General features: G+C 38.0%; 1 protein-coding gene across 1 annotated transcript in view; it reads left to right on the forward strand.

Annotated features, from left to right (window-relative positions):
• The window catches only part of ROBO1 (roundabout guidance receptor 1), a gene marked incomplete at both ends in the record, with an annotated part of 525,263 nt that overhangs the window by 430,164 nt on the left and 67,124 nt on the right, over nt 1–27,975 (forward strand). Inside the window, 3 exons of the mRNA XM_080358300.1 lie at nt 11,597–11,717; nt 15,046–15,184; nt 16,435–16,562. Of these exons, the coding sequence (XP_080214426.1) occupies nt 11,597–11,717; nt 15,046–15,184; nt 16,435–16,562 (388 nt within the window). The remainder of the gene's footprint in view (nt 1–11,596; nt 11,718–15,045; nt 15,185–16,434; nt 16,563–27,975) is intronic.

Below are 27,975 nucleotides of genomic sequence, written 5' to 3' on the forward strand. Positions count from 1 at the left end.
TCTATATCAACTTTTTCTGAATTTCTGACATTTTTGGCCATGACCGACTTCCATTTTCAGTAGAAAAATTTGCTTTGTTTTCTGTTGTTGAGTTTTGGGTTTTTGTTTTTTGCTTCCTTTTTTTCTTCAACAGACTTAACAATACGCCTGTCTTAGAGAGTCTGTATAAAGTACATGAAGTATAATGCCTAATAGTATAATGCAAATGTTCAGTGCACTGAACAATGTTAGAAAGCAGAAAGATTGTAGAGAATTTTGGTGGTTGTAATTGTGGTGAAGTGACGAGGGGTGGATTGTGTGTAAATTGTCCATTTTCTTTCATTGTTGTAATTATGTTCTTTTGATTTTGGTGTGGGGAATTATTTTTGTTGATGTCAGTGAAGTTTGTGAAGATTGTTAAGATTGCGTGATGAATGTGGATTTTAATAATAACTCTTAAATACGTGATTCAAGAGGCAAGGGGTGGAACAGGGTTCTTTCTCCTTTGGCCCACGTTTGGGCACCAAAAAAGACCATAGTGAATTGACCCTGGCTGGACACCATGTGTCCATGAGGTCACAGACTCCTTCAGGCATCCACCTGCTCCAGTGTGGGGTCCTCCACGAGCTCCAGGTGAAACTGCCCCACTGTGGATCTCCATGGGCTGCAGGGGACAGCTGGCCTGACCATGGTCTGCACCACAGGCTGCAGGGAATCTCTGCTCTGGCGCCTGAAGCAACTCCTGCCCTTCTTCTCCACTGGCCTTGGTGTCTGCAAGGCTGTTTCTCTCACATGTTCTCAATCCTCTCTCTGCTATTATTCTTCCATAGTTTCCCCCCAGCCTTCTGAAATAACTTATCCCAGAAGTGCTACCAACATCACTGATGGGCTCAGCTTTGGTCAGCAGCTGGTCTCTTGTGCAGCTCCAGGTGCTGGCTCTATCAGACATGGGGGAAGCTTCTAACAGCTTCTCACAGAAGTCACCCCTGGAGCACCCCCTGCTACCAAAACCTTGCCATACAAACCCAAAACAATCACCGATGAAGTCTTCATTCAGCTGACAGTTTTGGTTTTTTGCTTATCATACTTGAAGGGTTTTAGAACTTTTCCTTAATTTCTGAAAGTTTTATGTATTTAATATTTGAAACCCCCATTACTAGTCTTCAATGAAATATGAATTTGCAAGGGTAGCAAGTATAATTTTGTTACCTTTTTTGGACATAAATAAGCAAAACCAATGGATCTTTGTTGGAACAAATGTGTCTTCTGAGATAAAAAAAGAGTGAACTTTGCTGTTAGCAAGATTTTGGGTAAGGTTATACCTTGGTTCAGTCATCAGGGTGCTGATGTGACCTAGTGAAATTTGTTTACATATTGCAGTTAGTGGTTGATCCAGTTAATGTTTGTTTGTGTTGGAAAAGTAGGCAAGACAACTAAGGAAGCTTATTGAAAAGCTTTTGTTTGCATAGATGCTATCAAGACAATCCTTTAAATACTGTCTTCTATGCCTCTTCACTTACATCAGCTTTCCCCAGCATTCCTTGGTGTGTGGTTTTGCATCATTTTCCTTACTTTGCCTTGAGGTGCATCAGCATGGGATGGAATCCAGCAAAGGAACAATGTGCAATACAGAGAAATAGTACTCATAAATATTTTTCCTAGAAATATTTTTATGTATTTGGAGCACTGATTTGAGTTACAGTACATCAGGAGTGGTGAGCTGGAGTACCCTTCAGCTGAGGGCAGCCCTTACACATCCCGTTTGTCAATGGCCCCTGATGGCTCAGGAAGGCACTCAGTGTGGTGTGTGCTATGGGCTACAGGCAGTGCATTCAGGACCAGCTTTTGAAAGTGGAATTGAAAATTCGACTATCTAGACATAAACAGCATATCCATCTGATAGTCAGAAGTGATGACTGCCCCTTACCTTACCCAGCAACCAGGAACTCCTAACTTTTGCCATCTGCTTTTGAAAAATTTGGCCAGGATGTTAGTTAGATGAGTCTTTTAAATGTATAGGTATATCTTCTTTTCTGTTTGTCATTCTAAGTAGCTGGTGAAGAAAAAGTAATATTTTTAAAAGTTAAGTGTTTACTTCAGACTGAACATTTGAGTTTCTGTCTGTTTTAGAAGCGTAGTGTGGCTGTTTATAGAGAGGAAGGTTTACTATGAGAATGTGACTGCAGTTTTTAACTTCCTATTGCTGTCATAAAAGAGGTAATTTGTACCAAAGGAGCTGAAATCTGATCTGGTAACACTTTTAGTTTTCAGTAAAGATAACTTCCTATTCATTATGTGTTTTTACACATCAAAGCTTCTTACTTATGTTAGGGTAGTACTAGTGTAAAAATAGGCATGTACTCAGCCACAAGAAAAACTGGGAAAATTAAAGTGCTGAGTAATTTCAATTTCTCTGCCATTTTTACAAGCCCATTCCACCAATAGCAAACTGCCACAAACAGGAGGCACTGATTTCCATAGAGAACTTGGCAAGCTAGGTCGTAGTTTACTTTGCTTTGTAAATACAAATGGAAAAAGTCAAGCAGCTGATATTTCCAGTGTCCAGAACAGTTTTTCCCTTTTTCCAGCCACTTGGTTTTTCTCCCCCTTTTCCATTGGTGCAATTTACAATACCCTTTTAACAACAACAAAACTTATGCCAGGAGTTCAAACGCACCAGTGGCATCTGAGAGGAATAGCAAGAAACTACTGCAAAGGAAGCAATTATCCCAGCAGGGCTCCAGAGCCCCCTGAATAGCTCAGACAGCCCCCAGCCCAGACAAGGAGAGAGGCACCATTTTTCAGGCTTCAGCCTTTCTAGTCTCCTTGGCTGTTTGCAGTGTAACTCCTTCCATTTACACACTGAGCAATAGGCGGTTTGCCGCTCAAAAAGCAAGGGCTGAGTGGGAAGAGCAGAACTGGTGGCAGCCTGTTCCTGCCGACACTGGAGCTGTATTTCTCAGTGGCAAGCCAGCAGTAACCGACAAACAGCAACTCTCAGAGGGTATCATAGCTAAAGGATGGTGATGGGAAATGTCTTGAGCATCAGGGAGCAATGATCCCAGTACGAATGAAGAATGGGAACAGTGGATGCTTTGTTTGGTTTGATTGCAACCTGTGCTGAGTTACTTTAAAAGTAAAAGAAACTTCAAGTAGCTCCTGGCTTTTCTGTCCATTGCTAAAGATCAGTTTATATTGTATAGTCCCCCTGTGGCAGCAGAGGGCTGAACATTTGTGAATAGACTGAGATCTGCAGGTCACTTGCTGCCTCTTGAGTCTGTCTCGAGGGTCTAAAGTTGAGCACAAAAGCAAAAATAATGACGCAGGGCTGCCATGTGGGCTGGGGACATTGGGGAATTTCATCTTTACCTCTCTGCCCATTTTCTTCCTTGTTCTAGGTTTAAATTTTAGCATTTTCTAAGCAGGGACCTTGTTTGTAGCTGAAATGTCTAGCCCAGTGACTTTTCGGTGTTCCTTCAATGAAACATGGAAGCTACAATCAGATTTGCTTGTGGTTGCGTTTCACTGCAAGTTTGTACCTCAGTGCTCTAGCACAAAGCTTGTGTGCAGACCACAAAAAAATACAAGGAAATCTGTGATTTATGATTTGCATGTGCTGCAGTCACAAGAGCTGCAGTGATTGCTGATGGAAGACTGAAATGTGGCAGGTAAATATATGACTTTTGTGTTTCACTGTTCATGAAAAATGAACAATGTGATGCAAGTGTTCCTTTTTAAAAAAATGTTACACAAATGATGTGAAAGATTTAATGTTTTTACAACTTTGTATGTCCAGCATAGTCTTAGTATAGAAGTTAGATTTCTAGTAAGCTTACGCTCAGTCAGAGACAAATGCAATGGAAGATTAGCCCTGGTTTATATGTTTTTTTGGAAGCATGGTCTCATTTCCATGACATGCCATCTTGGTCAAAAGTCAGAGAATCAGTAGGTTTTTTAGTTATGTTAGAAAACATGTTCTATTTTTTCAAGGGTATGTTTTCCAAAATATTTGTGTGTTTCTACTATATAGTTGGTAGGGCCAACAATTCTTGTGAAGTAAACTAATTTGTAAAGATTCAAAAGAAAATGCTTTGAATGAGAAGTCAAATCTATCTCAAAATCTAAACTGTAAAAATACCAGCTTGGAAATGTATGAAAGAATCCACTGCGTTTTTGCCACCTGTGACAAATTCTGCTTACTTTTGTTGCCAGTTTATATTCTGTGCCATCGAGGGTTCAGGTTTACCCGCAGAGGAAGGCAGAAATTCCTCCTTTCCTTGGGAAGCTGCTGCACCAGCTCCAGGGGGAAAACCTTCACAGGCCATCGAGTGCAGGAAGCACAATGGTCATGGGAAGGATCCAGACGCCTGGGATTCTCATCCCCTTTGGTGGGAACCGTCAGCGGGCAGCTGGTCTTGGAGGGGATGTGCCCTCTCCTCAAGACAAGGGGGAGCCTGAGACAAACCCACTGCGACTCAGGTCACTGAATAACTGAAACCAAAGCTGAAAATAATGACCTGCTACACAGAGCCATGCCAAGAGAAAAATTTTGAAGAATTCTTTATTTCTTTTCTCTCAGAACAGTGATTTTTTTTTTGCTGTTGTTTCACAATTGCACTTTTAAGTCTAGGAGAACCTTGGTTTTGTATGTTAAAGACCTTTCAGTTTCTTGTGGGACTCATTGTAGAAGAATCACAGAATGGCTGGGATTGGAAGGGACCTCTGGAGATCACCTAGTCCAACCCACCTGCTAGAGCACATTCACCCAGAGTAGATTTCTTCAAAGCTCTTGGTAACTTGAAGTCCTTTAGAAAACCCTACATGAGGACCTTGAAAAATCTCTTCTTTTGGCAGGATGGCTGTGAGAGATCTGTACCCTGAGAAATGTCCTTCTTCAGGTTACAAGTCGTAGTGAAGTTTTATCTACTTATGCTTCTAAGCTTTGAAGTTGAAAGTTAGGACTCTGCTGTTGGAGACTTGTGGTCGGCACAGCTCCTCTTTCCTTAGGGGAAAGCAGAAAACTTCCTATTGAGAAAATACAGCCCGTGATACTGAGTTTTCTTAAATCCACATCACTGTCCTGCCAACCTTAACTCCAGTCTTAGAAAAGCAAGGCAACGTTGGTCAGTATCTACAATGATGGTTAGGGACTGAAGTCCCCTTGAAATCAGCAGCAGAGTCCCTCTGAAATGGCCTGGTGGTGCTACTCCTGCCCACCCTTCCTGTGCTGTCTGCAGGGTTTAGGTGGACTCTGCAGTGTGCAGGGTTGCTGCAGGGTCTGGTCTCACCTGGTTGTGTAAATGGGCCCTGGTGGTCCCCAGAGAGCCAGCCTGGACCTGCCCTTGGCTTCATTCTTGGTGACTTTGAGACAGCCCCGCAGTTGACTTGGGAGTCTGTCTTTTGCAGTGTAGGCAATCTCTGTGGGAAACAGGCTGCTAAATTCCTCTGTAGATTTGGGCTATGTTGTTTCCTTTATAGTTACCAGGTAGGAATTTTTTAGATGTTTTAAGATTTGTGGTTTGTTAGGATTATTTTTCTGTTTTACATTTGTGATACTTTAGGTAACATAATTAAAAACTGAGAGATTTTGTGTGGCAAATTAACCCCAGCTGGTCTGGGATTTTTATCCTTGGAGGTGTGTAAATAGCACAGTGGTGGTGATGCTTAAAAGAAAATTCCTGTGTAACAGATACTTCAAATCATGCAACTTGCTTAAGGGGAGAGAAATGAAGACATACCAGACACCAGGTTCAGTTCAAGTTCACTTTTATTTCTGATTTCAGGCACTAATTGCAGTGAAAGCCATATAATGGACCACTGCATCCAGGGGAGATTCATGCATGAGGTTAAATTTACATTTTTACAGAAATATTGTCATCGTCATTTTTCCCATGTTTGACTCAGTTGGGCTTTCTTTGGGTGTTGAAGAAAGATTGATTATTTCCATATGTTTTCTACTGATCCACAGGATGTGCTTATGTGTTGCCTGTTTTAGTTATGTTTAGTGTGTTTTCTCTACTCAGTAAATAGCACTGTGAAAAACAGTTTCTAAGTTTCTTAGATCTTGGTAAAGCAGATTTAAGACCATTAAGGTAATCGTAAGATGTTTTTGTTGTAGGAGGATTTTCATCTTGGTTTATAATAAGAAAGAAGGTGTTGCATAGTAAATATTTTCTACTGTAGCTGTGAAAATATTTCAGGGAACTGTTTTACTGGTTCGAATATTTTCATATGAACATCGTGGTCTGATCAGAAATTCATTCTCATTAATAGTTCTGATTAATGTGAGTTAAAATGGCCTATTTTGAATTAAATCTTCCTTTGTGATTAACAACAGCTGGCTGTTTGTAGAAAGTAAGTTTTGGACTGTTACAGTTCTAAACTTCTGGAAATTGTATATACTGAGGTATGGATATTTCTTTTCTGAAGCTGATTAATGACATTCTGCATATGTCTTAGCTGATTCCATTATCTTGTTAGTTGGGTGAAGTGTCAAATACATACAGTAATTCTGATATTTGGTGTCTTGTGATAATGCCAAGTGCTGAATAACCTTCAGCTCCCTCTGTAGTCACCAAACAATTCAGGATACAGATTACCCACAAGCCATTGTAGATATCCATCTTCTTGCAGATACAGCCATTAATAACGAGGCTGTAAAAGAGGGGAAGGCCATCTCATGAGCGAACTTGAATCCAATTCTGACTCTGATGTATCTTGGCCAGATTGACAGGGGAGCCAGAAGCAGCAGCTTGAATCGATTGTCGTTTTATCTTTTCTTTTTAAGCAAAGCTATCTCCCTATGCATTTTACACCATTCTTTATAAACTCCACCTTCAGGCCTGTCATCATTGCAGGACTGTTTTGTTGGTCTGTGTGGTAGGAGGGAGTAATTGACTTGCACTTTGTCATGACAGATTTATGGCATGGGAATACCACTTGAAAGTATGTTTTAAACTTCAAATAGAATTTTTTGTGTGTTTGATCTGGAGGAGGCATCATGTACCTTGCTGGGGTCCCAGAGAAAGGAATCGAAAGCGGGACAGACTCCTCAGTCTGAACTTTGAAGCTGAACAAGAACGAACTTTAATCATTGTTGAAGACCTTTTCCAAACACGTTTTGATGTCTAGTGTCTGATATGTAAGCATGCTATTGTAGGTAGGGAAAAATACATGGGATTCACAGGGCTTGAACAAAATTATACACATTTTAAAATAAAAATTTAAGATAGTTATTAATTTAAACTCTTACTCAACTTCACTAAAATAGTTGTTTTCCATTGCTGACATTCCATGCCTTGTAGTCTATGATGCAATGGTAAGTCATAATATGAATATACTGATCTGTTTTGAGATGCTAGATTGCATAGAGGCGGATGAGCAAACTTTGTGTTTCCCAACTAAGAAACAAAAGCTCCATTGTACTTGTATCTACCATCACTGACACTATTAATTACAATTGCCTGTACTCACCTTGTTCTTCAACTGTTTTATTGTCATTCGTAATCAGATGGTACAGCTTTAAATCACAGATTGTGTCTGGCAGGTTAATATCACATACCTGTCACATTTCATTTGAGAAAAATAAGTAATATTATGTATGCTGTACTGTAAAAGACTGAAATATGTGAAATTTGTGATATTACACGTGCAGAAGCCCTGCCTGTATAGAGGTCAATATTTTACTCTGCAGTCGAAATTTCATGTTCTTGTGAATTTAAATTTGCTTTAAAATTATCTTGCAGCAGAGCAGATTTCATTTATTACATAGAATGAAACTATGAGCTAAAAGAAAGTTTAAAAAAATATCGGCCACCTTTGCATTTGGACTTCCTAAGCATTTCTCTCACAACTTCATTCTTTCTCATATTTCATATCACATTTCTGTGAGAAGTAAATGAATCACCCACATATATAAAAATATTTCCTAATGCTGACAGTTGGGAATGGATTTAGACAGAGAAATTTACACACGCACACACAACACGCATAGGTACATGAAATATGGTCTTAGGATGAGTATATATATATATATATATGCGTACAGCTATACTGAATACTTGGTGTTATGCTGTAGAACCCTTGGGTAAGTTTTTATGGATTTGATTTATTGGGTGACAGAGTTGATTCATTATTTGTATATGATTTTCTGCTGCTAGGTGGCCGTAATTTACAGTTCTGGACCTAGTTAACTCTGTGGGTGCCTGGAATTTTCTGTATGAACATCTCTGACTATTGTTTAAAGAAATAAATGAAGCGGACTTGCTTGAATGAACAATTCACTCCTGAGGAGCATAATATGGTCAGGCAGGCAGGTCATAGAAAATAGCTTTCAATAGGTCTTTGTGAGTCACTATGCTATCACATCTTCTCTTAACAGACATACAACAATCCATACGTGTGACAGGCATCTGAAGATCATCTGTGAACCGCTGATCACAATCGTTTTCTCTCATCAGTATTCAGTGCTGTTCTTGCATTCTCTACCTGCACAGCCCTAGTAAATTTACTGGTAGGCACAGAACACAACAAAACCTTGAAGAGGCATGAAAAGTCAAAGAGTGCCTTGGCATCATTTCTGTATAAATGAAATATGATACTTACTTCCATCTTTTCAAAATTGGGCTTAAGGCTTTGGCAGTTAGCAAAGCAATTCTTTTCCCATGATACGCAGAGTAGTGTAATAAAACTGTTTGCTATATCTTGTCTACTGGGAAGAACGGACTTCTCTTTGTGTTCAGTGTGGTAACAGCTCTTCTGGAGGTTTGAGGTGAAATGTTACACTGTCTGTCATTTTTTCAAACCATTATATCATTTACTACTGTGAAGTCCAGCTGGTGTATCCTGGGGGCAGGGTCACAAATATAAGAAGAACCAAACCACTGAAATTAAAACGCCCTGATTAACGGTTAAGTATATACAGACTATGAATTATTCTAATTTGCAGCATTTCAGATGCTGCCCCAAAGGTGATTTGGCTCTTTACTGCTCTAAATACTGGATATGAACTTAGTAAGACAAAGAAATGTAGCAGTGATTCTTTATGTGTTCCTACAAAAATGCACATACATGTATTTCTTTGAGTACTTTGTTGGTTAAAGCAATTGATCCATAAGTATTTCTAGGATTTCCTATTGAGGAAAAAAAAGTAGTAAACATTGCACATAGAGAATGTAAGTTTGACATAGCTACAGATTTGATTTGCAATGTCTTGTTAATAGAAGGGCTTGATGAATCTTACTGAGATGCTGGGTACCTAATTGTTAAAATTTAATACAAAACTTGGGCAGTGACCCAACAGAGGAAGAACGCTTTCTTCTAGCCATCTGTGAATGCACTAGTTACACGCATATGTAATTCCACACGCCCCTGTAGTATATTTTATTGTAACTGTGTAATTCATCACAATTTAATGTGGCATAGCCATTATTGTAGCTAAAGTTCTAAACCCTTCTGTTTTAAGGAAAACAAACAAACAAACAAGACCAACAAAGGAAAACCCCTAGGAAAAATAAGCTAAATGCATTCAGAATTTCATCTTGGAAGCACTACTTCCTTCAGTAGGCATTTCACATCTTTGGAAGTCTGTCTCAACCTCCATGAGGGAATGTTTCCTCTGCCTTTTCTTTCTTCTGTAATTCCCAAATAACTTGGGAGAAAAGCAACTTTCAATGACTTTTCAGTTGTTCTAGTGTTTCTGCTATAATATTTCTCTCCATCTGTGCTTTGAAGAGGGTCTTGTGGTGGTTCCTAGGAGAAATTCCCAGGATAATTCTTGCGGGAAGTTACAATTTGTGCAAAATACACAGTTGCGTCATATTGTAATGAGTTTGAAGGGGATTTTCTGAAGTGCCAAAATCACAGAGAGAACAAATGCTACTGAATTTCAGTAGGACTTAAACTCTTAGGATGTGTGTGAAAATCACTGCTTTCAGTTTACAGGGCCTTGAAATCATCAGCTGAGCTGGTAAATTCTTGTGATATGCAAATACATTTCTTTGTTAAATCCAGTGCATTCAGGATTGATATACATGAGAAGTATATGTTTCTGCATATAAAGCTGGATATAGTAATGCTCCAAACTGCATGTAAAAATGTTTTTTTATAATTCTTTGCATAGATTAATTGGAAATAAATAGCTTTCTGTGATTTGGGGAGATGGAAAACAGGAATAGATATAGACTTTTAGTAATATGTTTCATTTTCTTCTCATGCTTACTATTTCAGGGAGTCAACAATCTAAAAACGTGTATGTGCAGGTCACCTTCATTTTTTCACTGTTCATGCCTCAAATCCCTGTTGAAATTTCAGCGTTACTAGATATCTGGATGATAAAGGACATATCTTTTCTCACACAATGAGCGCCAAAGGCAACAACATGAAATTTGTATGCAACACTATCTACGTTACATGTGCATGTTCGTTTATCTCAATAACTGTCATCGTTGTGTACGTACATCTTACAATGATAATAAGATCCCAACGCTGCTCAAAATGTCAAATTTTCACGGATAGGTTACTAGCTGTAGGGAACTGGAGCAAAATATCTCATATTGGGAACACTGTCCTCCTTGTCACTGACCACATTAGACCCTTTCATGTAGCTTCATATGTGGCTTTTATTTATTATTTACTTCCACCCATGCCTTGAACTGCAGTGGTTTTCGTATGTGATCTGACTCATAAGTGTATGTCCATTAAAAATGTAATTAATGTAATCAAGTCATGTTTCTGTGTATTAAAGGAAATATGATACATAATCTGTTGCGTACACAAATTCTACTGCATTGTGGTGAACTTTGAAACTACTTCAACCATTTTGTCAATCAAATGGGAGAATAAAGACTTTTTAAAAAGAAAACAGATATTTTCATATGCATTTGATATATATTTTAAAATAAAATAATAAGATTTGGAATCACAAAGGGGAAGTATGTTTTCTAATTTAGGGGTTACTGGAATTCTGTTATCTCCTGAAAACTGAATTCTGAATTAAACGCAGAATGTTATTCATTTCCCAGTAAGGACTTAATTGCTTCTGCCCAGCTGCTTATCAGCCTTTAAAATTGCTTATTTAAAGGTGAAGAATTAAAGAATAGAAAATTTCCTTCGCTTCCTTTAGAAATGAAAACAAAAACAAACACAAAATTCATGAATAATAATGAGCATGACAAACAGTAGGATAATGTACACGTATTTCTTGTCAAGAAAAAGTAATTGCAGCACTTGATGTGAAAATGGGTTTTATGTCTAGTGCTAATTTTTACTCTCCACCTGATTATATCACACTGCAGTAGTCCATAGGAAGGAATTGTAGTCCTTCTGGTCAACAAGCATTAAACAGGCTGTTGAACAGCCAGTGTTACATTATGCAGGATGAAGGTAAGAGTAATAGAGTTCTCAATTTGAAAGACTTTAAAATACTGATGTAAAACTAAGAGGCAAGCTTTTTGTATAGGGGGAGGACACTACATTAGTAGTAAAATTTTTTCACTTTTTTGTATGATTTGGAAAATAACTCATAGCTTGTTTTTTCGTCATCTGTAGCAAAACCTTTTTCAAGTTAATAAATATTCTTAAACTGTTAGTTCATATTATTATTCTTGATTTGTCCTAGATCAGAGGAGGAAAGCTTATGATCACATACACCAGAAAGAATGATGCTGGCAAATATGTTTGTGTTGGAACAAATATGGTTGGAGAACGTGAAAGTGAAGTTGCGGAGCTCACTGTTTTAGGTAAGAATTCCTCCTTTAAGACTGTTGATAAAAATGTCCAACTGTTGTTTTTTCTAGTAAGCACTTTTTTAGGAATAATTCTCATCTGTTTCCTTTTCAGTGTTTATGTTGAAAATTATTTAATGGCTTTGCAATCCATCTTGGACTGACTTTGCTGTTGGAAGGCACTTTCTCAAACTAAAATAATTCCAGTGTCCACTGACTGGATCAGTATTGTAAAACAAAAATTAACATCACTAAGGAGCTTAATTTTCCCTATCATTGAAGAAAATCAGAATTGTTCTACAATTTTTGCTCTAAATAGTTATCCTTTCATTTATAGTTCTGTGTGCTTAGTGTTGTAAATATACAACAGGTCTACTTGGTCAAGTGATCCTAATGAAAGTTCCTCTCAGCATTGCAACATACATTTCCAGTTAAGATAACTGAGCTTAGCTGAAAATTGCTTTTTTTTTGTTGCTCTTGCAGAAAAGAAACTGTAATGCCAGGGGCAATCTTGGAATACCTTTGGTATGGGAGAATTTCCTCATTATCACTGTAGATGCATCTTTGGTAGTTTTCATTCAAAATGTGTCCCATGTTGCTTTAAAGTAGAGAAGAGGCTTGAGATAGCTTAATTGTTTCTGCAGGAAGAGTAGATATCATCACAGGATGAGAACATTCAAGCCATATTTTAAAAAAAAAAATAAATTCAAATTTAAGATCTGTCTTCTCAGTCTTTGGCACTTTTATCTGTCTTCACTACTTTTTAGAGTTAGATCTTGGGCAACTTGAAGTCCTGTTCACAGTTTTATTTGAAGCAAGGTTTTCCATAACAAAACATCTTATAGTTGTTGAAACTGAATATCCAGCAAGATAGCGTGTAACTTTTTAGAAGCTAAGGAAGACTTCCTGTGATCCACCATAATGTTTGTGTGTGGGTTTTTTTTTAATTTATAGACATCTTTGAAGCACTTGGAGAGGAAGTTTTTTGTCAAATAGACTTTCAGAACTTCCAAGCAAAATCTAGAATTGAAAGGAAGTTGTCGTTACATGAGTAAAGTCCTGACACTGGGCTCTTAGTTAGCTGTACCAGTTAATTGCTCATCACTAGTCTGGTACTAACCAGGGAATCATGGCATGGAACATTATGTAATCCAAGCTGGAAAATATTGCTCTTGCTGAACACCTGTAAGAGGGACACATTGCAGGGAGAGGCCTTCTTTGCTTTTTCCTTCATCTAATTTTCCTTTCAAATGTATTTTTGAGTTTCACCCTGTGAAAACTAGTGAGGTTTTCTTTTCAAACAGGAAAGTAAAGCTTTAAATGTCTTATCAGTCTGTGTCTAGAAATCTTTAATACACCTCGTTCTTTCAACTCGGGCCTTAGATATGTGTCAAAAAGTATGAGAAACATGCCAACTTCATATATTAAAATCTTTCAACATAAATCATCTGTTTATGGGGTTTGGTTATTTAGATGTTGAACTTTTGCTTTTAGGTCTCTGCTTTAGATCAGAGAGAGGATTGCATGCCAGAAGTGGTAATACTAGAAAGTTTCAAAGTGATCCTTGCTAAGCTTTCCTTGTATTTACCAAATAGTTGTGTGATGAAGATAGATACTTAAATCAGTGCTGATTTCCCTTATCCCTTTATAGGTTTGAGTAAGAGTGTTACGAACGGGCAGACAAAAGGCCTTGGGCTATTACTCTGCCTTTAGGAAACCAATCTAGAGAACATTGTGCCTCTTGTGGGTTTGCTGTTGTCCTGTAAGTCCTGGCCTTACCACATCAGTCCATTTCTCTTGCATAATTAAGCTGAATAAACCATAGTTTAATCCAGAATGTTATTTTCTTGCATTTAGATTGTGGTTTTACTACACTTACAAGAAAGGAGCTGGGGGGGTGGAGGGAAGTCTGTATTTGTATTTTTTTTAATTGACAGCTAGATTCATGTCTGTAGGTCTCTCTTTTATTTCTCACTTGTATATCAACCTAGGCTAGAACTGGCAGCTTAAATATCAACTTGCTGTTTCATTCTAACATGAATTGCATAGCAGTGCAAGCAAAGGTAAGTTTTCTACAAAAGTGTCCAGTTGGTTTAGACATCCTCGAGAATAACGGAAGTTCTTTTATAGGGTTTTGTTCAGTTCACATTTTACTTGAACCATTCACTAAGGTTTTGTAATACTGAATCTCTCTACCTTAACCTACAAAGTCCAAATAATATTCAGAACTACCTTTTTCAAACACAAATGTGAGACACTAAGAATATAGGATTGCCTCTTTATCCTTCTGTCTGGTGCTTTTGTACCCCTATGAGAAATCTGTGTCATATCTTTGGGTATTCTAACTTCCTGATTGTGCCAATGGCTTCAGATTCTTCCACTTGCAGGGAGATGATATTTATATCTTTAATACATACAAGTCGAAACATGCAAATGCCTTCTCAACTCCCTCAGAGCTTTCACAGGTTTATAGGCAAAAAGGTCATCTGCCTTAGGGAAAAGAACCTGCCAAGCACTCTCAAGTTAAACCTTCCCTCTTCTCTTATGGACATCCTGTTGTCATCGGCTGCTGCCTTTCTATATGGATAATGCTTCCTGGAGTATCCCAGAAATTGCAAAAAACACTTTTCCTTGTGTATGTGCAAACCTCACTGCACTCCAGCCTGGTGTGAAACTATTAAACCATGAATAGCCCAGCACTGTAAATCTTTGAACCCTTTTACAGGTAAAAAAGTGTGTCAATTCCTTTCCTGAAATTTCCAGCTAGTAGCTGGGTTGCCAGAGTAGCACAGCTGGTACTGACATCCTGTTTTGTTTCTGAGAAAAAGTACGTGGCAGTTAATCTGATGAGCCAGGACTGGGGTCATCTATGTTCTAAAATGTAAGTCAGGGATAACAGCAATTTCTCAATAAGAGGACATTGTGGGTTTTTCTGTCTTGTTTTATTTTATGTGTGATAGTGAAAGAAAACGTTGCCTTTCTAATGTAGCATTGGAAATGATTGCATCGAACACTAGCTCCTGCTGACACCTGCAAGCAACCTCATGGAAATGCTGTGCTGAACCTTACTTAGCCTTCAAATTTAGAGGCACCATTGAATCAAAACCTCCAGTGAAGTCTGTGGTTGGACCCTGAGCCACTGTTGAGAGCATCTGGTCACTGGCAGGGCTGCACATCTGCTGCCTGGCACTGGGAGCGACTGGAGCGGTGGCAGAGACACCTCCGTCAGATTCGTCACCCTGCTCACCTTACTCTTACACTCACAGTTGAGGGAAAATTGCAATTTGGGCACAGAACTGCTGGACTAATCCCTTTCCCCCCCCCCCCTTTCCTTTACTTTTAGAGAGACCATCTTTTGTGAAGAGACCAAGTAATTTGGCTGTAACTGTGGATGATAGTGCGGAGTTTAAGTGTGAGGCAAGAGGTGACCCGGTCCCTACTGTAAGGTGGAGGAAAGATGATGGGGAGTTACCAAAAGGAAGGTGCGGTACATGGAGTTACCTTTTTTGTGACATCTAGCTTGATGATGTAACCATTTGACATTCGACAACTAGCATTTATTTTTCTTGAATGGAGAAAGCCTGGCTCATATAATAAGACATTTCTAATTACCATCGAGCTCTATTTGAAGCTATAATTTATAGTGAAACTTAAGAACAGCTTGTTCTCAAGCTTTTGTTGTAACAACACATGACAAATACAACAAAAATAACTCAGTCAGTAATATCTGATACATATTAATTCTTCACCTGAAGAGCCTTTTGTTATTACTAGAAGTTTTGGTGAGTGTGTAACAAATAGTAAATCAGATTACAACATGAAGAAGTATATATTGGAACTGCAATTGATATAAAATATAGCCTGGTAATGTAAAAAGCTGCCTTGGTTATATATGTTTTTGTTGTTGAATTTCCACATACATTTTTTTGTTTCTGCCACTGCTCTAATTCTGACCAAAAAATAACACACCTTATTAAAAAGAAGTACCTTCTGTGATATATAGATTATTTAGTTATTTACTATGAATTCCCAAAAGTCAGTTAAAAACCTATTAGGGGAGGGAATAAAAAGAAGAAAACCCGTAACAGTTGGCTCCAGTCATCCAAATCCAGCTTCCTGTTAATCTATTCTATAGCTTTAATCAAAATCATAGTGTTTTTAAGAGAAAAATTTACTTCCCATAAAGAGAAACATATTGACTGCATTATATGAAGAAAAGAAAAAAGGTGATAAAAGGAGATGAAATGGTAAAAGGCCACATTGTTCTTTAAAAAAAATTATTGACCGAGTTGTGATTTATCTTGACTTTCAAGCAATTGTGATCTTCTTGAGAACAATATTTTCTTTTCAATCATATAAAAAAATTCCTTCGTTCAGATGGAAAAATTATAGAGAGAATAACTATTATTATATTTACTTGTTAAAAAGGGTTATAGCAATTAAAATGTTTTGCATTAGCACTTTACAATTTTACTATGCCAGTGAAATTCTACTGACGTCAGTAAAACTGACGCACATTGTGAATGAAATCAAAATAAGATTTTCAAATATTTGGATACATTTTGCTTTTAAAACTTCATTTTTAAATTGTCAATTTATAAATGTCTCTACAAGTTTTTATTTCTAAGAGAAATATAGGAATAAAAATATTTGAAAGCAAACACACCATATTTTTGCCCTTTACAAAGTTCTATTATTCCTATTCATTGTTTATTACTATGTATATTTAAAGATATGAAATCCGTGATGATCATACTTTGAAAATCCGGAAAGTTATGGCAGGAGACATGGGCTCGTATACTTGTGTTGCAGAGAATATGGTTGGAAAAGCTGAAGCATCAGCAACTCTAACAGTTCAAGGTAAGAACATTTCTTTACATAGTACTCTTACCTAGAATAAATTTGAATTTTTTTCATGGTAACTTGATAGAGCTGCTATATACCGACTAGTTGCATCTATACACAACCAGCAGAGTTGCTACTTATGCAGCAGGTCTATGCTAAGCAAAAATATAAATTTGGCTGGAGATGTATTCTTAAGAAATTGAAGCACTTCACATGTAAGATTTTTTTGTAAGCCATCTTCAAAGTACTGATTTGGAGAAGCAAGTATGTTTTGAACTTCAGTATGGTCAGAGTCACGCCACTTACAGTCTTTGTATCTGAAATGCTGTCGGAAAAAGGAAAACCAGTGTTACCAAACTACATTGTTTTAACTTGAAAAGAAAGAGTTATAAGTTCAAGTATCTGCCTAATTTTTTTCAATTAAATACAGTAAAGAAGCAGTGAATGGTATCTTTTAATACATTAACCCAGACCACTGGAATTCCCACTGCTTTTTCATTATAAAAACGTATCGTAGCACTACTGTTTCTTTGTAAGAGAAAAATTCAGTGGAACTCAGTGAACTAATATGTATAAAAATCCTTCATTGCCTTTATATACACAATCCAGATGTTCACTATTCAGATAATCCCTCTCTTCCTTTCCTGGCCAGCAGACAGGCAATGATGTCACCCCGATGCTTTTTTCTGAGCGCTGATGGTCCTCCTGTCCTTTTCTGTGTTCAGTGGGAATTAGTCGTTATGGAGTTTTGGGGAAGTATAGGCTTAAAAGTTATTTTATTTGGTAACAGACCTCTATTTTGACACACTTACTATAACAGGAAAGGTCTTGTCCTTAACCTGCTCTCCATTTTCCACCAGAAACATTTGGTGTCCTTAACATCTGTCACTGTTAGGAACATAGGAATTCTTTTGCTGAAGCTCTCGTAAAACCAAGAATTTTGAGACGCTCTGTTGTGTTTGTCACCATGATGTTTATACATCAAAACTGATATCTTATGTGTGCAAAATAACCAGTTCTTATGCTTAGTGTTTTAGAAAAAAAGATTGACACATAGCAGTAAGTACAGTTTATTCAGAAGAAAAATACTGAATTATTATTTTAAATGCTGATTTGTTCTGAAAATCACATTTCAGCTGCTAATCTTGTAAAATGTTAGTATTAACAAAATTTACTTTATAACTGGTTGAGCAATTACATTTCTGGAAATAAGCTATTGGTAGCTGTAGTCCCCCGCAGTTCTATTCAAAGTAATAAGCAAGTACATTCTTGTAATCCCATTTAGGTTAACCGTGCTACGTTGATATAAAACAACATAAGTATGTAGATGGTAGAGATCTTGAGTGAGATCTTTTGAATTTTGATAATAAAATGGTACTTTTAAGAAACATGATCATAACCTAAGTCTTGATTCAGCAAGATTCTTATTATTTTGAAGTACTTGTATTGCACAGTAGATATTTACATTGTAATGGCTTTGCTCTGCGGATATTGTTATGGGATAATTTGTTTCTCAGTGTGAATGGATTACCTCCTGAGCCATTTGTCTGTACTAATGTCTTTGTAGAAAAGATTGATGTGAGAAACTGTAATGTGTAAGACCAATTTGTAGTTGGTAATGTAGTAAATTATGATCAAAATCCATTTACTCAAGGATCTAGGAGACCTCATTTTATGGGCAGAAAAAAAAAAAGACGCCTCTAGAAAACATGCATTTTTCATCCAGATTTTTTTCACATTTTTCCTTTTGTTTTTTTCCTTATCTTTTTCCCTCCCCTCCTCTTCTCTCTTGTTTAAAACACTTTTTTTCCCCCTAAAGGGTCAGCTTTTTGACTGTGCTCCATCTAGAGAGGTAAATTTGATCTTGTTTCAGTGCCTAGATAACATTACTATTACTGTTCATGGACACACAGCTCTTTGAGGAGATTTTTTTCATGCAAATAGTGCTTTTTCTCCATAATTTAAGAAATGGAAATGACAAGTATCTTCTGCTCTTTTATTAATTGTCATGTGATGTATTGACTGTAGGGATTAATAGATGTGTGTTCTGCTATGCCAAATAGAGGTATTTCTTTGCAAACAGGGCGCTGTGTTACAAATCACGGCCTCAGAAGTTATACCTTCCACTGTTTAGACCTGTTAAATTTAGCAAAGGATAAAGAGGGGTTTTGGGTTTTTTTTGCTTGGTTTGGCTTTTTTTTTTTTGTGGATTTTGGGTGGTTTTCCCCCTCAGTATCTCAGCAACAGGCTGTGGTGTTTTCAGGCCAGACTATACTCCGAGAATGAATATGAGAGTTGTTGATGGTGCCCCGAGAAGCTGCGTGTCTGTGTGAGGAAAGGAGCTGCTGCCCTGTGTGCAGGGTGGCCTGCAGCCGCCATGGCTGTCAGCAGGCCCCTTCGGGACACCACTCGGGCCTTGAGCTTGGCAGCGCTGCTGAGAAGAGGACACATCCCCTTCTATACTCGTCAATTTTCAGGCCTCAAGCACTGTGGTTGACCCGTGTATGTTCTGCACAATACAGGGTTATCTAGGGTATTAAAAGGCAAAGCGTGCAACAGCGGGGCTGATTGAGATACCGAGGTGTGAGGGATGTGTTGGTGAAGCACGGCGGACAGCTAACGTGGTGTCTCAGCACAGAGCTGCCCTGGATCTGGTGGCGTTAATGTAACCTCCAGCTCAGCTCTGACCCTGCTTGGTGTGGCAGATGTTGGAATGCCCTGCAGTGCTCCCTGTCTGGGGAAAACTGCACAGCTCAGCCCGCGGACTAGGAACTGTCAGCTCGGAGAGTTCAGCTGTGTATAATAGAATGCTAATTGTAGAAAATGCAAAAGAGGGGAGGGGAGGGAGGATCAGTTCCATGTTAATGTTCTTCCTGCTCACGGCACCAGCATCAAAGATTCTAATTACTGGAATGACTGTTTTCCTTTATACAGACTTCTAACTTTGGGGATTATAAGTGGAATACAGATGCTGGGGTTTTTTTGTTTTGTTTTGTTTTGGGGTTTTTTTGGTTTGGTTTTTTTTTTTTTGCTATTTCAGTCATATTCCTAAACCAAATTTGGAGTTCTGTATTGACATAGAAATTTGAACCCTTCACTTAGTCTTTTACTGTTGAAGCTTAAAAGCATTTTCATCCTTCAGACTGTCTGTCAATTTATCTTCCTTTCTCCTTGAAAAATTAAATAGTTAAGAAAATGTAATCTGCTGTTGTTTGCATTTTCCCAAAAGTGTCTTGGTCCACTGTTTTCATTTTGCAGCAGTATGTAGTACATATGTAAGACATCCAGAGACATTCCTAAATACATGTGGAAGCGTTTAATTCAGGAGATGATTAATTATTAAATAAATACCCCAGTCAATTCAAAGTGCCAGGAAGAAGCCCAGAGTACAATACATTATATTTTACCAATACCTTATATTTTACGAAGTATCTGATGTGCTTCAGCAAAGGGAAACAATGGCTAAAAGTGTATCTCTGGAACCAGTGGATTTCTCGTTTGCTTTAGCACTTAGCAAGTTGGTTATATTTATTGTGTATTTAATGTAAATGCAAGATGCTTTTCATGTTTTCATTGAGATTTCTGTTACGCTATTTGCTTAGTTTTATGCCTTGAAGCAGGACTGTAGAAATTGTGATATATGCAATTTAATTGAAGCCCATATTCCTAAGACACAAAATTATCAAAAATGTATGCCTCAGAACTTCAGTTCTAAAAGAAAATTAGTTTTAGCTTTAATGGAAATAGAACTAGGGCTTCTTCAAAAACCTGCAAAATTCACATTTAATAATAAAAATGCTTTTAAGCAAATCTAACACCTAAAGGTTTTCCATATTTTCCACTACTTCCATTTGCTTCTCTCCCATTTGCAGTACTTAATTAGTCTTTTTTAACATCTAATTTTATAATAAGTTTATAATTTATGCTGAAGTGAGCTTTAATCTCTGATACTAGTGGAAATTACAGCTCCAGTGGAAGGTTCTCCTAGGCAGTAGGCCAAGAACCATTATAGCAATGACAGTGTAGTTGCTACTCAGCAGGAGTTGAAAGAGAAGCAAGTCAAGTAGGTCAGTTGACTTGAGGACTTTAGAGGAATATATAATACCAACAATGCGACTTGATCAGCACCAGATTGATGTGAACGATCCTCAAACTTCGAGTTCTTTACTCTTCTTCCTTGCAATCCTTGTTACAGTGCCCTGCCTAATGTGCACCTCAACATGCAGCAGCAGTGACTGAACTGTAAAATGTAAATTTTGCCATTCAAAGACACTAAACACAGTGTTATCAGTTTGGCAAGGAAAAAGAAGAATTCCTATGGAAATTGCTCTGGCCAATTCGTATTTTACAGTGGTGTTCTTTGATATCAAGGTGTTTTAGCTTATGATGTCATTAATTTTAGGGTTAACAGAGCTTGTCGGCAAGGTGTATAGTGAGAACTTTTGATAAGTGACTTCTGGCTCTGATTTTGCTGTACTAGACAACTGACAAGGAATTTTAATCTGAAAAGATGGCACAAGCTTCAGGTCTGGAATTTCCTCCTCTTTCCACTCCCTCTTTGTGTAAAGTAGCTTCAAGGCACACCGTAAAAGACACCTATTTGATAAGGCTTCTGGGCAGGGCTGAGTATACCACCCAGAATGAAAAGGAATCGAATTTGCTCTTTTATCTGCCAGATACCATATGAATGATTCCACTGTGTCAGGCCACTGGTACACATTATAAGTTGGCTGTAAATGTAATTTCTTTATAGGCATCTGAGCTACCTACATTAAAATGACAAAGACAAAATTCAGATTTTTATGGCATTACAAAAATGCTGTTGAGGTATGTGGTGGTTATTATGTGTTTCAGTGAATGCCTCACAGTATCATGGGTGAATTTAACCACTTGAATATTAAAACTAGGGTTTGGATTTAAATCTGAACTTGTGTATTTGGTCTCTCTTTAAGTCAGTATTTCTCCTAATTTTATGCCATATTCTGTCTTCAGACCTCATGAAAGAGGAAGTAAGAATAGTGATTTTCCTATGCACTTCAGGATTTTTTTTAATTAATAAACTTTTGGCAGGATGAATGAGAGAAACCATCTCTTGTGATTTGTGTATCTTAGGGAGGCAGCCCTTTCCCCATTCATGACTGCTGTAAACTATGTCAGCACTTCAGATTTCTATCAAGGATCTGAGGAGTTTGACTGCCACCTATTTCTGGTGAAAGAATATAAATCTTAAAAGATAATCGGAAGGAACTGAGGGAACCATGTGAAGAAGAGAATAGTGCCCTTAAGGTACTTGTTCTACTGCTGGAAGTGGTGAACACCAAGATTCCTGAAGCATTTCTAAAATACGAATAAAAGAAGCGATCAGTAAATATTTAAGCAATTTTTAAAAAGTAATTTATAGTTGCTTCAAATCCATGTAACATGTTTTAATAAATAACTGCTTCCATGGCTTTTAAGATTTTAAATGGAGTTTCATTTTTTTTCACTTGTAGTGTCACAATAGTGGCAATTGCTTACAGGGAAATAATGCTTAAAACTTTTGAGATCCCTTCCTACAATTTAGTACTTTGAAACAAACACTTGAAACAGTTGTTTCTGAGCAAGTAGAATAGGAGTCCAAATAATCTGGAGAAACATCACTACAAAAGTAAGTTGAAGCTAGGGGCTTTATCCTGCTGAAAGTGTTTTATTTACTGTAAAGTTCTACCTCACTCACTGCAGAGAACTGAAGAAAGTAGATTTGTGTAGCGTACTTCGGCACTCAATTAAAAAGTAGCAAAGAAAATCTGAAGACTGTTTTCAATTGCCTGCAATTTCCAAAATCCCATGGCTACGGAAAAATAAATTGGTTTTGTATCAGGCATCACTGTTGCAGACTTTATTTTGTGACTGCTGTTCTAAAGATAACATTTCAATAATTGTGCCTTTGGAACAGACAAAGTAGAATTTTAGTACAAGTTGTTGAGTTTGCAGATTTTTCGTTTTATGTATAGAATTAAATAGTGTGAGAGGCATAATAATTTTCATTGGTTGTTCATTAAACAATACTTCTGCTATATGTTCATTCTGAAATAGACTTTATTCAATTATGCTAAACATCCATAAAATGATAATACACACTTTCGTTTTGACTTGTTTATAGCCCGTAAGTAATTCATAGGGACTATACAGTGATTATAGTGCACTCTCTTATTTTTGTTAGTTGACGTGCATCATTAAAATGAGTCATCTCTGAATTGGTTCTTGACAAAAAAAAAGTGCTGCCTTATAGTTAACAGTACATTCAAACATTGTTTTGATAAGCTGGTTTGAGTACCATTGGTTACTGTGAATTATGTTTTGTTTGAGCACTAAACTGTTTTATTGTTAGGTTCTGAATAATCAGGAACTGGTAATAAAGCATCTTGCAATCTGTATACGCAAACTAGATACACCTGGTAGGCTCAGTATCAGAATCTTCCAGTGCAAGGAAAAGAACCTGCTTCTTCTAGTTAAACTGCTAAATACCAAATATGCTCACATTGTTTTCTACAGGCAGTAGCTGCGTGCTCCTCTTATTGCTATGACCACACGTTAATTCCCAAAGTTCAGGGTGATTTTTCTTTTTTTGTGCATTTAAATATGGAAAAAGATGAGGGGCTTCAGAAACAAAAAACACAAAACACAAAGCTGTCTGGACGGCCATCAGGTTGCTTGTCTTGTTCTCATAAAGGTTTTTGGATTTCAGTAAAGCCTTTGATACTGTTTCTCACAGTATCCTCCTGGAGAGGATGGCCAACATCCACCCACAATGCAGTGGGTGAGTAATTGGCTGATGGGCCAGGCTCAAAGGCTTCTAGTAAATGGGGTTATGTCGGGCTGGTGACCAGTCACTAGTGGGTTCTGCAGGAATCCATCTTAGGGCCAGCGCTCTTCAATGTCTTCATAAAGGACTTGGACTCAGGACTTTGGGAATTGCTTAATAGGTTTGATTATGGCATGAAATTGGAGGGAGCTGTCGACGCCCTCGAGGGCAGAGAGGCCCTGCAGAGGCATCTGGACAAATGGGAAAACTGGGCAATCACCAACCGCATGAAGTTGAACAAGGGCAAGTGCCAGATTTTGCACCTGGGACACGGCAACCCTGGCTGTACATACAGACTGGGGAAGAGATTTTGGAAAGCAGCTCTGCGGAGAGGGATCTGGGGGTTCTGGTCAACAGCAAGTTGAATATGATCCAACAGTGCCCTGGCAGCCAAGAGGGCCACCCGTGTCCTGGGTGCATCCAGCACAGCATTGCCAGCTGGGCGAGGGAGGTGATTGTCCCACTCTGCTCCCATGGTGGCTACAGCTTCCTCACAAGAGGAGGAGGAGGAGGGGCAGGTGCAGATCTCTTCTCTCTGGTGACCAGTGACAGAACCCAAGGGAACAGCAGGAAGATGTGCCAGGGGAGGTTTAGGTTGGACATTAGGAAAAGGTTCTTCCCCCGGAGAGTGGTGGAGCACTGGAACAGGCTCCCCAGGGAGGTGTCACAGCCCCAAGCCTGACAGTGTTCAAGAAGAGTCTGGACAACACCCTCAGACACATGGTATGAACTGTGGGGTTGTCCTGTGCATGGACAGGAGTTCGACTCGATGATCCTTGTGGTTCTCTTCCAGCTCAGGACATTCTATGATATCTGTGAAAAATGTCCTGTGCTCTCTAAACACAGCATTGAAGGGGATCCAGGTCTCTTTGCATCTTTCAATGGCATAATGAGAGCCCACTCTGGACACAGTTAAGGTAGCACAGTGATACTTGGCTCTCAGTACGGAGGAGGAACTCTCCTGAGAGTTCTGCTGTGGTCCAGTCTTCCACCAGCAAGGTCTGATGGCCTTTTCTGTACCTCTTCCTTCAAAGTTCTTGGGTGTTCAGACCTGTTCAGATTTTTTTCCTCAAAGAGTATGACTAACCTAACTGAAGATGTAACCTCCAAACATCTGCTAATATCCCTAGGCCATCATACCTGCAGCTATGAAAACCAGGCTGAGTGTCCCCAGATTTTTTATTACATTTTATTTTTGCACAATATGTTTACTTCCTTAAGCAGCTTGTTCCCTTTTCTACCTCCATCACAGTAAAATTTCTGAGTACCTGATGGCTAATTCCATCTTATATAAAATTGTTATATGTTGTAATTTTTGCTACTTATAATTAAAATTTGTTAATGTGTCATGGCCACTTTCTAAATCATACTACCAAAAAAGTAAGTTTGGGTATTAGTGTCCCATATGCAGTCTTAGGTTGTCTGTATGTGGGAGATGTGGTGTCCCCAGTAAAAGAAGTCCAGATTTCTTCTGAAATAGTATCTGTTTCACTTGATGGTATTAATTTCTGAGTATTGCACGTCCAAAATAACATTTTTAATGATCAAAAGTTACTGCACTGGAAAGATTTATTGTCCTTCCCTTTTTAGTGTGTGTTCAGTATCCATTGATCATGGAGCTTTGGCCACTTTTCTCAAATAGCTTTAACTTATTATAAGAAGGTCACTATGGATTTCATGTACTTCTTTCCAAGAAGAAAACTGTGTTATCAAAAACAGCTGGGATAAAAATCCCACTCTGTTTCCTTTTCAGCTCTGCTATCTTTTTCTGTATGTCAAAAAATGCAGTAGGAAGCTCCTGAGAATTCTTCAAATAGTATCCAGCTATCATAGTCTTTTTGTACTTCTGCATAGCTTATTTAAAATTAAACTATCTTTCTTCACTCTTTTAAAAGGCTTTAATATAAATATTTGTAGCCACGATTACTTTGATTCCAGCAGTGCCCAAAATTACCTGCATTCTTTTTAAACACAAGACTCCACAGTTTACTGCATCACTCTAGTTTTTAAATACATGGAATTAGACTTGTCCTAAATGTACTCTCTAGGTGGTATTTGGTTTATAGGATGGTTTAGGACAACAAAGAGCAAGGAAGGGGGAGGGGACACAAGGAGAGGAACTTCTGAAGGACCTTAAATCCCTCTCTCCCTCTCCCTGTCCTCTAACCCCCATGTTTCAGATTTCTTTTGTCACCTCAAGGCAAGGACTACAGAATTTATAAATGTTTTAAACTGTGTACTACGTGCATTAACCTGAGAAGTGCTACCTTTTCAAACCACACTGCAAAGTCTATTTCCACATTTTTATCATAGAAAGCAATTAATCAGTTTCTTTTCCAATCAGTTAGATTTCTGTCTTCTTGCCTTTGGTAACTTTGAAGTTACCGTAGTCACTTCATCCTTTAAACTTAAGAAGTGCTTATCTGACACATCAGCAGCAATCCAAACCAGAATTTTTCCAGTCATCATAAATGTAATAAAGCACGATCACTCCGTTGTTGGGGGTTTGGAATTACAAGTCATCACTTTTGATTGGAAACATCAAAAATCTCTATTAAACATTTTGCCTCAGCTGTGTGGCTGTGGAATGCTTGGCGCCAGACTGTTAGACCTTTCCTCAGAAGTCTGCACTGCACTGTATCACACTTCATACCCTGGGACTACATACTGCAAAAGTATTCATGGTGAATAAGACCAATCTGGTCTTACATGAATGTGAATTTTAGCAGAAAATCTGGGGAAGTGTGAATTATTGATATAGATATATATATAGACCTCAAGAAGTGACAGCTGAAAACAGAGAGACCAATGAGAATGAAAAGTGATATACCCTAATTCTTTTGTAATGTACCCAGTGTTATTTTCCCGTATTTTTCACAAGTTGAAGCCAGGAGACAGCTGAATGGCCACCTTTATGTTTTTTTCAGAACAAGAGATTTTGGAATTTGTTTAGTTCTCTGCAGAAAATTATACTTTCCACAAATGACTGCAGAGAGATGTGCAGTTCAGGATATTGGGTGTTTCAGGTTGCTCTGATAAGAACAAACAGCCTGGAAATCACTAGATAGGAAATGAAACACGGTACATTGTTTTAAAGTATCTCTCTTAGTAATAGTTTTTGCAAAACACCAACCAAATACCTGATAGTCATGTTGCAGAAAGGCATTCAATGGTTTCGTTGAGATGGTTGAAGGTAAAAAGTAGTTAATTGGATTTCAGAGCCTAGCAGGCTTAGCAATGAAACAAATTTATGAACAGAAGAGATTGGCAACTTTTTAGCTGAGTTTTTATTTGGAATTGGAGAAGGAATTGGAAAATAAAATCGTTCATAATTTCTTTATTTTTTTAAGGAGTGAGCAGTCAGAGTTTGAACAGTTTGCTAAACATACTCAGATTTTCACATTTCTTCTGCATGTAACTCTAGTACCCAGTTTTTCTGTACCCACTCATTTCAGACTGAGGTTATAAAGAGTGAGTTTCTTACCCACTCCTTTCCTCCTGAGATTATAAACAGCTGAGTTTCAGCCATTCTGTACAACTGCAATGCTCCATGACAGATAATGTAACTATCCTTATACTATCTCTGTTGCCTGCTCTGGAGTTTCTCGTCTCCCACCATCTAGTCTCTACTTGGCCAACTGCGTCAGAAATGCCTCCTCCTGAGCTCCACTGTCTATTCCAGCACATGGGCTCACGCTCTCATCCCACCTCCTACCAGTTTGTTTCTCAGGCACATTCAACCTCTCCTATTTGTCACTTGAACTGGGATTGATGTATCACAAAATTAATTGAAAACAATCTAAATTCCATTGTGACTGCTGTTTCCTAGATCAGTCATATGGCCAAATAATTACACAGAAGCTAAAGAGGGGATATGAGTCTGATTGTTGCATGTAATTATCAGCCTGAAGACTGGGATTGTTTCATTTCTCTGGGATAGAATTATACTGTCTTGCTTCCTTTATAATAGCCCCTGTGGGTGTCAGGAAGTCCTTGAAGATGTGAAGATTCTTATATAAATAATCAAAAGTGAAACATATTGACCTTAAATCTAAAGTATTCAGCTTGTATTAGCTGAATAACAAGATACCTTCTGAGCACCTAGAAGGTATTAATAAATAGTAATAGTCAGAACGATAATTAATGAGTATTTAATATGGAGAACAGAATACTGGTTAGTAATTAAGTATCATCTTGACTCTCAGGATCTCAAAAGCAACTTATTAGTATAAATGAATGAAAATTTCTATAATTTTACTCTTTTTGAGATAGATAATTACTACTACAGCTTTCAAGAATGGGGTACTTGAAGTTTATAGCTCGTCCAATATCAGACTAAGAAATAAGACACAACCATAATATTTCATTCTAAATATGAGCAAACCAATGAGTTACAGAGAAACACTAGATTAACATTTGCATTCACCTCTATGAGAAGAATTACGAAATGTGTTATTTAGAGAGGTAGACATTACATACAGTATGTTGAAGTCTCGTATTTACATATATCCTGTGAGGAAGGGCTGAGAGGATAGTGCTTGCATAGCGTAGAGGACAGGTGGCTTCGAGGGGGAAATAAAAGCA

This window comes from Nesoenas mayeri, assembly GCF_963082525.1.
Source record: "Nesoenas mayeri genome assembly, chromosome: 1".
NCBI classification, from domain to species: Eukaryota; Metazoa; Chordata; class Aves; order Columbiformes; family Columbidae; genus Nesoenas; species Nesoenas mayeri.